General features: G+C 35.9%; 1 protein-coding gene across 1 annotated transcript in view; it reads right to left on the bottom strand.

The window, feature by feature from the left end:
• Positions 1 to 14,639, bottom strand: part of LOC107740783 (probable ATP-dependent RNA helicase DDX4) — a 48,634-nt gene that overhangs the window by 2,455 nt on the left and 31,540 nt on the right. The window contains exons 7-21 of the mRNA XM_016553284.1: positions 14,009 to 14,035; positions 13,833 to 13,919; positions 13,572 to 13,598; positions 13,430 to 13,456; positions 13,281 to 13,343; positions 11,578 to 11,622; positions 11,453 to 11,488; positions 11,324 to 11,368; positions 11,071 to 11,213; positions 7,049 to 7,201; positions 6,782 to 6,936; positions 5,392 to 5,521; positions 4,817 to 4,983; positions 4,038 to 4,183; positions 3,321 to 3,420 (exon numbers count right to left, since the gene is read on the bottom strand). Coding sequence (XP_016408770.1) covers positions 3,321 to 3,420; positions 4,038 to 4,183; positions 4,817 to 4,983; positions 5,392 to 5,521; positions 6,782 to 6,936; positions 7,049 to 7,201; positions 11,071 to 11,213; positions 11,324 to 11,368; positions 11,453 to 11,488; positions 11,578 to 11,622; positions 13,281 to 13,343; positions 13,430 to 13,456; positions 13,572 to 13,598; positions 13,833 to 13,919; positions 14,009 to 14,035 — 1,351 coding nt within the window. The remainder of the gene's footprint in view (positions 1 to 3,320; positions 3,421 to 4,037; positions 4,184 to 4,816; positions 4,984 to 5,391; positions 5,522 to 6,781; positions 6,937 to 7,048; positions 7,202 to 11,070; positions 11,214 to 11,323; positions 11,369 to 11,452; positions 11,489 to 11,577; positions 11,623 to 13,280; positions 13,344 to 13,429; positions 13,457 to 13,571; positions 13,599 to 13,832; positions 13,920 to 14,008; positions 14,036 to 14,639) is intronic.

Here is a 14,639-nt window from a genome sequence, read left to right as displayed (position 1 = left end):
AAGTTGATGTATTTCCTCAGCGACTAGCACGGATCAGCTCCAGGCATGACAAAGCAGATATAGTCCTCTTTTGGAAGGCCAAACAAAGTAGTTTCGCTTTCACAACAAAACACACAGCGACTCCACAACATGGGCAACAATACTACAGCGAGAATAAAAGTTACGCCTTCTTTCTTTGCGTGAACATTTGGGCGGCGTTATGAAAATCTTTCCAGATTGTGACGTAGGTATGTGGGGGCGTGTTAGAACGAGGCGTTTTAGGTAGGTGTGGCTGACTCTTAACTTTTATAAAGAATATCTCTTTGGATTTGAGACTTTAGTCTTTGCAACTTTACAGATCTTCTTTATGCACCAAGAGCTTGTAACACTCCAAAGAGAAAGGAAAAATTGAAATAGCATCATATGACCCCTTTAAGACAATTTATAACATTTATACAATGCTTTTACTCAAAACTCACTTTAAACCACCAGAGTGTTTGTAATAACCTCCGATTGTGATCTAATGAGGGTTTTGGTCATATAATGTTACAGAAATGTTATTTGTAGCCTTTTATATCATGCTAATTGCTACACCTGCTTAGCATTTCTCATGTAAACACACTGTATTGTTATAAAAATTGGCACAATCTCATGAAAATCACATACAAATCATATACTGTCATAATCACGTGTTTCTTAGCTTCATGTTTCATCCCTATAAATGTTTTTCTGGAAATGTAATGCATGCTACAGGGCGGGATATGAACGTGTAATATGATTGACATTTCACGGAAGAGACAACGCAGGCAGCGCTGGAAGCAGCATCAGATCGCGTAAATCAGTGGAAAGTGAATAGAAATGATGATTCCGTCTAAGCTATGCGTTTTAAAACAAAAGCACACTAGTGTAAATGTAGCCTATGGACATTAGTCCTTGGGACATCATCAGTGAAGAGAGGGCTTGTCTGTCTCCTGAAAAAGCGGACATGGTAATGTTTTTTTTTTTTTTGAAGAACTCCTGGGTGATTTAAAGATCTTAATGTATGCAGCAGTGAGCCTCACATACTGACCTAATGTTCATTTTGCACTGAAAGCTATTTGAACTATTAAAACCATTTGCACTGATTTATTGTGTTGGTTAAATTTCGTTCTTTTGTGCAGTGGTTCAGGAGATGAGTCTTTGAGTCTGTAAAAACCTCAACAAACAAAAAAAAATTTGTTTTATGAGGTAATGTGTAATGAAATCTTGTTAAAATGGATTTCATAAAATTGGTATCGGAAAAAGTATTGTTCAGGAACCGGTATCGAAGTCAAGGTATCGGTATCGATATAGAATTTTTTTTAACGATACCCAGCCCTAATTATAATGCGAGATTAAACTTGTTACATTTTGAGAAAAAAAGTCAAAATAAAATGTTGAGAATAAACTGGTTAAATTGAGAAAGTCTAAATTAAATTTTGAGAATAAGCTAATAATTTTAGCGATGTGCTATTTACACTAAGTGAAAATAGCGATTCTATTTATCCCATGTAAAAGTAGCAGATCTTTGCAATAAGTGTAGATAGTAGGTTTTTCATTGGCAGTTTATGTTAACTAATGAATTAACTAATGTTAACTAATGAAGCCTTAATGTAAAGTCTGACCGAACAATAAAGAATCAAAACACTTTGATGGGAAAAGCATTCTTAAAATGCATTCAAAATTCTGAATAATTTGTAATATATAATTATTCACGGTATTTAGAAGTGCCCACAATAACAATATCGTGCATATTCATTACCGTGATATATCGCATTACCGAATACCGGCACAAGTCTAGTAGATGGTAATTAGATGCTATTTATACTTAGTGACAGATAATATTTGCACTTCAATATTGTTGTACATTAATAGTATACAATAACAGTGTAAATAATTTTAATTAAAATTAAATAGATGCTGCCTTATTGGTACAAAGCCCTCCCTATAGTCTACTAACCCTACCCAACCAATACATTATTAAACATTCGTTAGGCAATTGATTTCCACTTTTCCGATGTGATGTGATGAAAAAAAGAAGAGCGAGATCTGCAAAAGGCGGATTCGAACTCCAGTCGACCGCACACGCTTCATCCACGAGCATTGCTCTCTACGACCTCTACACAACTGCAGACGCTGATTAACACTCTCCAACGAGATGACAAGTGTTTATTCCCAGCATTTTTTCAACTTTTTTTTCGAAATTTAACGAAAATGTTGAGAATCTCATTAAATTTTGCAAATAAAGTCGTGTTGACTTTATTCTCGAAATTTAATGAGTTTCTCAACATTTTATTTTGACATTTTTCTCGAAATTTTATGTTTAATCTCACATTATGAATTTAATCTCGAGATGGTTTTAATTTTGTATTATTGCTTGGCCCTAATCCTCTTCCGTACATTACCTCATAAAACTACATTTTTTGTTTGTTGAGGTTTTTACAGACTCAAAGACTCATCTCCTGTGCCACTGCATAAAGGAACAAAATTTAACCAATACAATAATTCAGTGCAAATAGTTAATAAAAGTTCAAATAGCTTTCAGTGCAAAATGAACATTTTAAGTCAGTATGTGAGGCTCACTGCTGCATACTTAAGATCTTTAAATCACCCAGGAGTTCTTAAAAAAAAAAACATTTGCATGTCCGCTTTTTCAGGAGACAGACAAGCCCTCTCTTCACTGATGATGTCCCCAGGACTAATGTCCCTAGGCTACATTTACACTAGTGTGTTTTAGTGTCAAAAATTCTGAATGGCTAGTAATGTTAGTTTGGTTGAGAGTGAAAGCTGTACTCCTGTCATACTATTGGTAGGCGAACTCATGGACTCGAAAGTGATATCAACAAGTTTTTTTTTAATGTAGGATTATTTTTTTCCGCAGCCAAACTCTGCACGCCGGAGATCCAGCACGGTGCTGGAGAACTTCAAGCCCTGATAGTAAAAAATGTCAAATTGTCTTATGTAGCATGATGCTACAATATGCATGAATGGTCACGAAAAACGCGTTTTCCTTCGATGCCTCGCCAGAGCCAATCACCGATTTAGGCTCATAAAACAGGCAGTATACTTACTGGCTCACTGACTTTGAGATTAACCCTTTAGGGATCAAAATTTGGTACAGAGTGACGACATTTTTCAATACTCAATGGTATCTAGGCAATTCAGTTGGTGCCTAAAAAGTATCGAACTCGATACTAGAAGTTGCAATGCTACTGAGACTGCTTTGTTTTCTTCAACAGTATATCAGCAAGAACAGGTTATTGGAGAGAGAAATAAAGAGAGAAAGGGACAGGAAAGAAGGGAGGAAAAAAAAAAAAAAGTACCCATGGATGCTTGTAGTAGAGATCTTCTCCTGACAGAGAAATGTTGCTATGAAATCAGCACTTCTTTTGGTTTCAACAAAGACCATTGTGCGTTCATTCCCTGTAATTGCAAACATAGTGTCATAAAATTGACCAATTTGCTTAGGATATGAACATCAATGCTGATGTCAGCATAAAGCGGTTAGCAACCCATTTTCATTTTATAATGTATCTGAAATATTTGTGAAACAATTTTAAAATAAATAACTGAATAAACATGAATCGCATAATCGGTTACTGCACACAAACTACTGGAAAATCAGTACCAAACTGTATGTGCTGCATACAGTACAGTAGTAGCCTAAAGCAATTCAAAAACAATATAGGATGCGGAGTGCATAATCATGCGATTCATAAAACACACACAAACACACAGAAACCGGTGCAATTAATACATTTATATTTTTAAAGTTGATTCCCAACCCTACGAAGATACCCATTATTGTGGAAAAATTTTGAAAAAACTGCTACATTTGATAAAATGTTACAAGTGTGTGAACATTCTTAAGAGTTTCTGTGAACTTCAATTTGATTACTTAATCCATCAGTTCCTCAAAAGGTTATCAAATGGCTTTTGACTTAAAATCTACATGTTTATGCTTCAGTAAGTGAATTGCATATGGAAATTCAACAAGCCCTCAATGCAAAATAATTAAATGTGTATGCATGTGAATGCACCTGTAGATCTGAGCAGTTCAAGCAGCTGGTCTCTCTTGGAGTATTGGTCCACCTGAATGATAGTTTGCTCCACATCACTGCATGCTCCACCAACCACACCAACAGCAAGGAAAATGTAGTCCACTTTCAAAAAATCTGCTGCCATCCTATCATACAACACATGATGCATATATCACTCCTGATATCACTGAATAGATGTGCAAAACACACATTTTCAAAATCTGGTCATTGAGTTGTGTGGATGACTAGTTGACTGATCTGTCTTAAAGACAAGTTTTTAAGGGGGTGTTTACATTAGACTCATTCTTGTAGCTAGATAGTTCAACGAAACACAAAAGCAGCACACTGTCTTCAGGCCATTTTTATTGAGCCCTCAGAACCGGTTTGCACGTTCCTATTCTGGTGTTTTTTTTTTTATATTTGAAACTTTGTAACCTTTTACATAGGCTAATTGCAAAAAGAAGCTTGAATATTTAACCTCTTTTGTGTTGGAAGACAGACAAACAGGTTTGGAACAGTTTCTGGAAAAATAATTCTTCAAGGGCAATTCACACCGCACTGACAGACACAGACCAACGGCGTACAGTACATCACTTTTTCACACATTCCAAGAGCCGACAAAAGCCAATTCAACATGTTCAGTGACAACAAGCGCTGACCAAAAGCAACAGACACAGACAAGAGTAACACAGACAAAACCTAACTAATGCGTCTGTTGATGTTTGTCGGCATCTGTCAGCGCAATGCGAGCTGCCCTTTAAAGCGTGTCAGAGTCAGACCTTTGAATATCTTCAGGGTAGGTGGCACTGAACATGAGGGTTTGTCGATCCTCTTTAGAAGGCATTCCTGGAGATCCCACCAGCTTTCTCATATCCGGCTCAAAGCCCATGTCCAGCATTCGGTCTGCTTCATCCAGAACCAAATACCGAAGCTTACTCAGGCCAACCTGACAGAGAAAAGTAAACAGAAAAGAAAATAAATAGTAATTATTATTATTATTAGTAGTAGTAGTAGTAGTAGTAGTAGTAGTAGTAGTAGTAGTAGTAGTAGTAGTAGTAGTAGTAGTTTTATGTACATATGGCAGAAATGTACGGAAAAATCAATTAAAGACGTAATCAAACATATCAGCCACATTATATATTCTGTCATTTATTAAAAACTTATTAAATACATTAGGGGGGAAAAATATCTAGTAGTAGCTTATCAGTGGTGACTGTCAGTTTATGTACATATGGCAGAAATGTACGGAAAAATCAATTAAAGACGTAATCAAACATATCAGCCACATTATATATTCTATCATTTATTAAAAACTTATTAAATACATTAGGGGGGAAAAATAAAATAAAATGACCTTTCCACGACCAATGATGTCAAGCAATCTTCCCGGGGTCCCACACAAAATATTGCAGCCCTTTAACACCTCTCGAATAGTGTATCCAGTATTTATACCACCATAAACCACCACAGGACGCACACAGGTCCTACACAAGATACAAAACCAATTGTTTCAGGATAATTTTTAAACTTCAAGCTACCAGCAATACAGAATGAATGAGTGAACTCATACGAGTTCATAGTGTGGACTCAAAGCTAATAAAGAGTTGTGAATCTGAATCATGTATTGTATAAAGCTCTATATAAATAAGGATGAAGGTGACTCATAAAATCTGTATCCAGTGTTTCCCATTCATTAAGTAGACTGTGGCGGCCTGCCAGTGTGGGAAGATGATTACAGTATTTCACTAGATTTATAATGAAACGGATTCGTAAACCTGTTTTCACTGAAGCTGGAGTTTTCCGTCAAAACAAAAGCTTAAAGGTGCAGTATGTAATATTAACAGCTAGTGGTTGAAATGGGTAATGCAGTCCAAATTCAAAGTATCTCTTGCAAGTGTAGAAATTAGGGCCAAAGTGCTATAATTTCCCTACTCTAGTGTAAAGCAAAATAATATACCTATGAAATATTCATTTTCATTTATTTTAGAGTGCAATTGTTTTACAATATATGGCAATATACCTGTCATAGGAATAATATAACATTTGTATTATATTCTAATTTATTTGCTTCCTAAAACACCAGTGAATGTAATTTAGACAGACACTATATCACAGCTAAAAAGAGGGTTGAGTCCCCTTTAAAGTTTAAGTTAATTCACCAACTTTTTTCTTAATTTTCTTAGTTAAGAACATGGGTTCAAGCTCTTAATTTTGAACTCTCAAAGCGCACCAGATAAAAGAATTTAACTTTAAAATGTACAAAATTTTTGTCCACCCACCACAGTCTCACAAAATCCTGTGGGAAGCGCTGTATCAATACCCAGCCCTACTGTACTGTACTACTATACTGTAGAAAAATTCAAAAGGCAATTGCAGATTTAGTTAGTATTTATTTTTCTAGATATTATAAGTGGGATTCACGTCTCCATGGCCAGAAGCATTTACCTGCCATTTTGGCAAAGGCTATGAGACTGTGTAGTGCAATGCATGAGAAACAAACTTGTATGTGAAAAGTTTGTTGATGGCCGCATTTCTTTTGTGGAGTAAGATTGTGCTTAAATTAGTCTGTTTTCATATATACAGTAAAAAATAAATAAATAAAGTAATTATTCCAATAAGTCTAAAATAAAAATTACTTGCTTTTTAGGTCAGTGTTTCCAGAATTTTTGGTTTTAGCCAAGAAAACTATAAAATAAAAAAACACTACTCTTGTATAAAATCACTGAAAAGTCAAAAATGTGTACCCATATGCAAACTTCCTGGCCTCCAGATAGATCTGATTGATGAGCTCTCTGGTGGGGGCCACGATTATGGCCTCGGGCTCCTGCACCTCGCTGAACTTGCTGGCTGCCACTCCATCAGCCATCAGCCGCTGTAGGATGGGCAGCAGGAAGGCCGCCTGAGTGAGCAGATGATTACACGAGTAATTACACCACTGATAAACCACATCAGAATCACAAAAAAGTGTTGCCATTTAATGAAAATAGCATGTCACAGAGGGTTGCTCTTACAGTTTTTCCTGATCCTGTCTGGGCACAAGCCATCAGATCTCGTCCAGCAGAAATAATGGGGATTCCATGTTTCTGGACCGGAGTAGGCTTCACATATCCAGACTTCGTTACATTCTTTCTCAGTGAATCACAAAGTCCTGCTTCATCAAAAGTCTGTAAGAGAGAGCGCAAGCATGAGGGACTTAATTTTATTTTGTAGTATTGTTATTTTTTATTTAGCTATTTTGGCCTATTTTCATAGCTTTTGAACGTACTATGTACACAAAAACAGCTCATGGAAATATGAGCCTGTGTGTAGGCACAATAAACAAACTTATTTTTTCTCTCAATGTCTTGTAAAATCTGAGCTGAGTTTTCAGAGGATTCATAAACACACAGGCATCATCTAGTGGTGTTCCAGGTTATGACACTTTAAACTGGGATGCCTTTGCAGTAAATTGAAAGCTTCAGTGTTACAACCAGTTCGTTATTTATATATATAAAAAATAAAAAAAACACCAACACTGGTTTTTATTTGTTATATTTATCATCAATATTGTTCATAAGAATTTAAGAACGTTGAAACTCAAAATTTACATGGTCTGACATTTTTAAAGTACCCCATTCATTTATAATGAATGTATATACATATACAAAACCAGAGATGCCCAAATAAGGGCTAGTGCACCAAAATTTACACACTTCATATATCTTTAACATTGTGTCAAACGAAATACAACTGATGGTTAGAGAGTGTTGTGCTGCATGCATCAAAGTGAAGCTCATACTTCACTCACATAATCAGCTTGTGATCTGGTGTTTTCCACGAATAAGTTCACAGCAAATTCTGCAAAATCCATCTCTGCATGTTCTGTGAGTTTAACGTGCATTTAACATCTACAGAATAAAGGCATTTAAGTTGACAGGAGCAATAAAAAAATCCTAAGTAGACTGCCTAACTTATAGTACAGAACGTATACACACTTGAGTATGATTACCGCGTTTATATTGCTTCACATGTCCTTGAGAAAAACAAGCACACTGACATGCTGTATGACTTCCTTAAACCAGTCTTGCTCAATGAAACTTGAAGCTTATGACTCAATCTGCACCTGCCTGCAGTCGTGAATGCAGTGACGGACAGCTGTCTTTCCACAGGTGACTGGTCAATAGCGATGGCTTAGCTAGGGATGGGTATCGTTAAGGTTTTAACGGTATCACTACTCTTACCGATACTGCTTTTCAAACTGGTACTTTAACGGTATTCTTATCGTACTTTTATGCATATACAGTGGGTACGGAAAGTATTCAGACCCCCTTATTTTGTGGCCAGTGGTTTAGACATTAATGACTGTGTGTCGAGTTATTTTGAGACGACAGCAAATTTACACTGTTATACGAGCTGTACACTCACTACTTTACATTGTAGCAAAGTGTCATTTCTTCAGTGTTGTCACATGAAAAGATATAATAAAATATTTACAAAAATGTGAGGGGTGTACTCACTTCTGTGAGATACTGTATATGTGTATATATATATATATATATATATATATGAAACAAATTAAGAGCTGAATTAACATTGCATTATATTCTGAAACGTAAAATAAATATTTAATGAATTGAACAAAACATCAATTTTGTAAATGCAGCAGTGTGCAGGCATTTTTAGTGTTTTATATACATAAGATAACAGTAAGAACATGAACAAAGAAAAAAACCTGACAAATAGGCTACAATAAAAAGATACAAATTAAATAAACGGTGCTTTAACTTTTCCATGAAGGTCTACTAACATTACTGTTCAGTTAAATTATATAGCCTACAAAAGAAATCTAATAAAGTAATCAAATGTAAATGAACACTGCAAAGTTTTCACTGTATGAATTGATAGATTAATGCTTATTAAAGCTAACGTTATTCAGATTCAGAGCTGTGAGTGATTTTCTCTTTGCATTTTGTTGTTTGATTAACATTGATGGCCCAAGCGCCATTCACTGCTGTCACTTTAAGACAATATACATTGACACACATCGGATTTTCTCCCAACTGTTCACATCCACTTAAAACAATCTGTGAACACTCTCCAAGCTGGCTATTTTGACACATTTTTGTGTGTATTTGATCGCTTGGTCGTGCACCTGAAGCCCAAAGTGTAATTTGCTTGTCTAGTTGCGGTCCGTATATAAGTGCGCGCACACATTTCAGCCCGGGGAACAGCATCTCTTGCGCGGATTATTGTGCTTTCAACATTTCATCATCAAACATGTCCCACAATTTAGCAACAGTAAAGACGTCATTTTACAACAATCACCGATTGTGCTGTTTCTGACGTTAAATTTGGGTTTTAGGGAGGAACGAATGTGCAACGCTGTTAAGGGAAGGAATTTGCGCTAGATGAAACGCGGCTAGTTTTTAATAGTTTTACCTCTTATCTTCTTTTTTTATAATCCTTAGAAGCCAAAATTGAAATAAAAAATTAAATTAGCTTAATATCACAGCCACAGGCCAAAAGTCTAAGCAGACGTTTTAATGTTTAGTTCTCTCCTATCATAATTAAACAGGGCTTTCATGTTGTGCATGCTGTAGCTCCTCCGCATGAGTGCGATCTCGCTTCTGAACTGCGAATAGCAAAAATGCATCAGACAAATGTCTGAATATTATTGTATATAAAAACAGCTGGCGACTCTGGTGAGATAGAATTTGCAAGATAATGTCTATATAGCAATAACAAAAGTATGTGTTTTTTCTTAATTTCTCCAGTACCGACAGCAGAACAGTTAACGTCAGAGCTTATCAATACACCGGTCTTTCATAATTTAGCCCCGGTTCCCATTTAATACCAGGTTTCAGTACCCATCCCTAGGTTTAGCGTTTTGATTTCATGCGATTTCCCCATTGTGGGGGTGCTATTATGATAACTCCGTTTCACCTGACAGTTTGCACACACATTCATTTTGATTAAATTCAAAACTTTGCAGCACCTACAGGCAGACGAAGCCATTCTGTCATCAAATACAATCAAATTTGTTTTCACGCTCCACATCGCCAGCCAATGCATTTATTTATAACCACGAGTTTGCATGCACAGGATTCCTCATGGATTCACTCAGCAAAGCAACATTTAGCGGATTAGAGTAGTACCAGTATATATTTTTTTTAAAATAATTATTGCAAAGACAATAGCTTGTAAACAATGTCACGTAATATCACATTTACCACAATAAACATATTCGGTGACCATAAACTCATTAGTCAGCTAGAAAAATTAACTCTAGAGAGGAGCATTTTGCCAAATATGCACCATATAACTTTTTAACTGTTCTTCAATATTTAATTTATGTTTGAATAAGCTTTTGTGACAGCCACCATTTAAATGTTTATATTAAAAAAATAAATAAATAAAAAAAACAATTGGAGTAGAAATATAGTTATGCAATTTAAAGTTTAAGTTAGTATTATAACTTTAATATTACAAAAACTTTGAGTATATTTTAAGTGTTTGTATACAAATCAGCAAATTTCAACCTTCCATATTACTGACTCTATATATTTATATTTTGGTATATTTCTGGTATATTTTACAGCATTAGTTGAGATTTTTTTTTCCTTGAGAAAATTTGCCATGTCCTGTACCTGATATATATATCCAAAATAATCGATATTGAATCAAAATGAAATCAAATCGCAAGCTTGTGAAGGATAATCAAATCGAATTGTGAAATTTGTCAAAACACAGATCTATTAGTCCAAGTTATTGCAAATACTTTCTCATCTGTTCAATTTGGACACTGAAAATGTGTTGGAGATCTAAATTTTCAACTCTCATTGTACCAGGATTGCATCAGATGCATTTTACTTTAAAATGTGCAAATGGAGGGAGCAAGCCACCAGACCCCCACCCCACCCCATTTTCACCAACTGATGCCATGTGTCAAATAAAGCAAAAATTATGGATGTAGCACATCCAAATAACTCTGATCCTACAATTTTATATAGCCAATGTTAAAATGGATTACAAAATATATGCACTAACAACTTACCATAATAGCCTTTGGAGGATTGCTGCCACTCACATCCACAAGGATGTCATCATATTTGTCAAAATTAATGCCTGTGGCATAATGGGAAAATATGGAACTCTCCTCTTCTGGAGGGGGAGGCGGCACATAGACAACCTTGGGTCCTACAAGAAACAGAAACACAGTGTTCGTTTATTTTGTATATAAAGGAAGTCAACTATAACACGTGCTCTGGCTAAAGCAATGACTTGCATTGAAGGAAAATATGACCCACCTGTATTTTCACTTGCTTCTTGATTTTCCTTGTCTGCTGTTGAGACTGGACAATCAGGGAAAGAGCAAGAAAACTAAGCAAATTAAAAATGCAGCTTATTACTTAGTTACTATAAAAGCAGTACATTACCCTTGGAAAACACTTCCTCATTCCGGCCTCTGAAACCTACACGGTGTCATTGAAGAGAATTCAATTGAACCCATAACATAAATCACTCATGTACTACTTAAAACACATGAATATGAAAATATCACCTCCTCTTCCAAAGCCTCTTTTTCCTGTCTCTTCATCACCACCACCTTAAAAGCAGGACACAAATATTAAAATGAAACATGATTCAGTTGTGATTAGGGTTGGGTGATATGACCAAAATCTTATTTCATGATAATATACATCTCGATATAGCCATTTTTATTTTATTTTTGTTATAATATAAGAAAATACAGCAAATTACAAACACAATAGAACAAATAAAAATGAAATTGAATAAAGTGTAGAAATAAAACACTGCATAGTCTTCACTGTATCAAACATGAACTGATTCTTATTAAAGATCCAAAAGTGATTCAGTCAAGTGCAATGAGAGATTAACATTAATAATGACAGACAGCAGCAGGTAAATAAGGCTGCTGTCCCTTTAAGACCAACTGCAAGGATCCAATATACAGAAACGCATCTGGTTTTCACCCAACTGTTTTACATTTATTTAACACATAACCGATTGTGTTTATGGGAATACTCCACACAATGGGCATTATGATATAATTGTGTGCATATTTGACCATTCAAGCACAATAAAACACGAAAGATCTGTTTTAGCATCGCATGCTGTCTGAGAGGGGCTTTCAGTGCGCGCTTCGGCTATGTGTCAGTCAGCACGAGCATTGCGTTGAGTTCGGTTTCACTGCTTATTGCTCTTAATAACTTTATTAAGCATCATGTACATCCCAAATACGCAATTGCATGCCGTCTGATTTACAGTTTAATTTAAGTTTATTGCCACATCAGCTTCACAGGATATTTCATGGCAAAGATGAGAGGTCTGAGAGGTGCTTTCAGCGCGCAGCTGTGTGTCAGTCAGCACGAGCACCGCATTGAGTTCTTTCTCACTGGTTATTGCACTTAACTATATCAAGTGCGTCCCACTCTTTATTTTCTCATTCATGCATGTTTCCTTATCACTCAAAGGTGTATAACAGTTAAGCATTACTGTGTTACGCAGATATATTTACATACCGCAGAATACACGATATAGCAAATTCTCTAAAGATAGACGCTTTCGTCCACGGTAACGATATATATACCGTCATACCGCCCAGCCCTAGTTGTGATTGGTCAAAGGCAGCTGTGGTCAAACATGTACTGTATATAACCTAAATCAGTGTTTCCCAACCACTGTGCCGTGACAGGGTGTCAGGTGTGCAGTGGAAAACTATCAAATGACAAAACATTAAAAAAAACAAATGCTAGAAATAAGAAAGTCATATCATCGCTGTCAGGCGGAAACCGCTCTCTATATTTCATTATTTTTAAATCAGTGCTATAGGTCATCCGTTACGCCTGATTTTACAAATATGCAACCAACAGGGATGCAAACATCATTGTATAACTACGTGTATGACCTTACTGTGTTCATACCTGACTTAAGCTCAAGTTTCATCTTAAATGAGAGTACTTTTAATATAATTTCCAGTTTTAATATACCATTTGAAGCAATGCATGTTTGTGCAATTGTATTGTTTTAGTGCTTAGTGGTGTGCCGTGGGATTTTTTTTACTTATCAAAACTGTGCCGTGGTGAAAAAAAAGGTTGGAAAACACTGTGCTAAACTGTATAAATCACAGTTGCCCCAAGCAATTAACTTCCTACATAGCTGTGCTAGATTCACGCCTCAGTCCTTCCTGCCATCATCTCACATTATAACTACAATTCAAATTCATTTCTTCCAACAACCAACCATCACGGAAACCACCCCGGAAACCGCCGCGACCTCTTCCTCGGCCTTCGCCTCCTTTCCAACCTGCAACAAACAGACGGGGTCCATGAATCACTGAAACATCATGAGTCATAAGAGAATGTTTATTATTTGAAAGAAAAAGACATTACCCTCATCTGTGCCATTTTCATCAATTTCTGGAAGTTAAACAAAAGCAATTTATGTTAAAAAAAAAAAATAATAATAATAATAATAATATATATATATATATAATTGTACATGTATACATAGACAAGAATTAAAATGAATCACCTCTTCTCCCAGTCTCTTCATTACCACCTTAAAAAAAGGACAAATATTAAAACAAACTGCCTCATTACACAACTCAACTTGATCATGATTGGTCAAAGACAGTGTAATGTGGTTCAATGTGTGTATAATTAGCAGTAAACTATAATTCACTGTTGCTTCAGGCAACCAAATTCATACACAGCCATGCACATTTCATTTCATCCCTTTCTGTTATTTTCTCACTTAAATTACAATTCAAATAATTTTTTTACAGAAACCAACCATCACGAAAACCACCACGGGAACCACTGCGAAAACCCCCACGGAAACCACCTCGCCCTCTTCCCTGACCTTCACCATCCTTCCAACCTGCAAACACATGGCTCCATTAAAATAAAAAAAAAAAGGTGCGCAAGAGTCATAAAAACATGTCTATTATTAAAAAAAATATATATTACCCTCAGCACTGGAATTTTCATCAATTTCTGAAAAATAAGCAAGAACATTTTTAAATTCATACACGCAAGACTGCAGGATAACACAACTGCATGATTTACAGTCAGGGCTCCAGACTAACATTTGAGAGCAGTGGCACCAGCGCCACTAAGTTTTACAGATGGTGGCACCAGAAGCAGATTTGGTAGTGCTGGGGGGGGGACTGAAAACTACTGCGTGCGACTATGAAACGTATGGTTTCTACGTGTTTTTGCAGCGTTGAGTAATGTATCACAGCCATATCTCATGAATCCTTTCATAAGCAAAGTGAGAGATTTGTAAATAAAAGATTCATTGTGCAGTGTAGAGAGCTTCGTTGATTATAAATGTGAGATCGCGATGAGCTAAGATGAGTGACAGCTTTTAATGATTTTTAAGGGAGTTTGTAAATGTGATACTGATTTAAAACAAGACAGTTCAATAAACAAGAAGTTAATATTAAGTGACTTACATTGTCTGACTATAACACTATTGTCTGATTTTGCTCTATTTCGTCGTCGAAAATAGTTTGAAACAAAGTCACAGCTCAGCCGCTGCGCATCTCCATTCAAACACAGCAGTGTCTCATTTATGAATGAACTGCATTTTTAAACA

Source organism: Sinocyclocheilus rhinocerous, unplaced genomic scaffold (genome assembly GCF_001515625.1).
Source record: "Sinocyclocheilus rhinocerous isolate Xijiao unplaced genomic scaffold, SAMN03320098_v1.1 scaffold1097, whole genome shotgun sequence".
In the NCBI taxonomy this organism is placed as follows: Eukaryota; Metazoa; Chordata; class Actinopteri; order Cypriniformes; family Cyprinidae; genus Sinocyclocheilus; species Sinocyclocheilus rhinocerous.
This window is presented reverse-complemented; position numbering and strand designations above follow the sequence as displayed.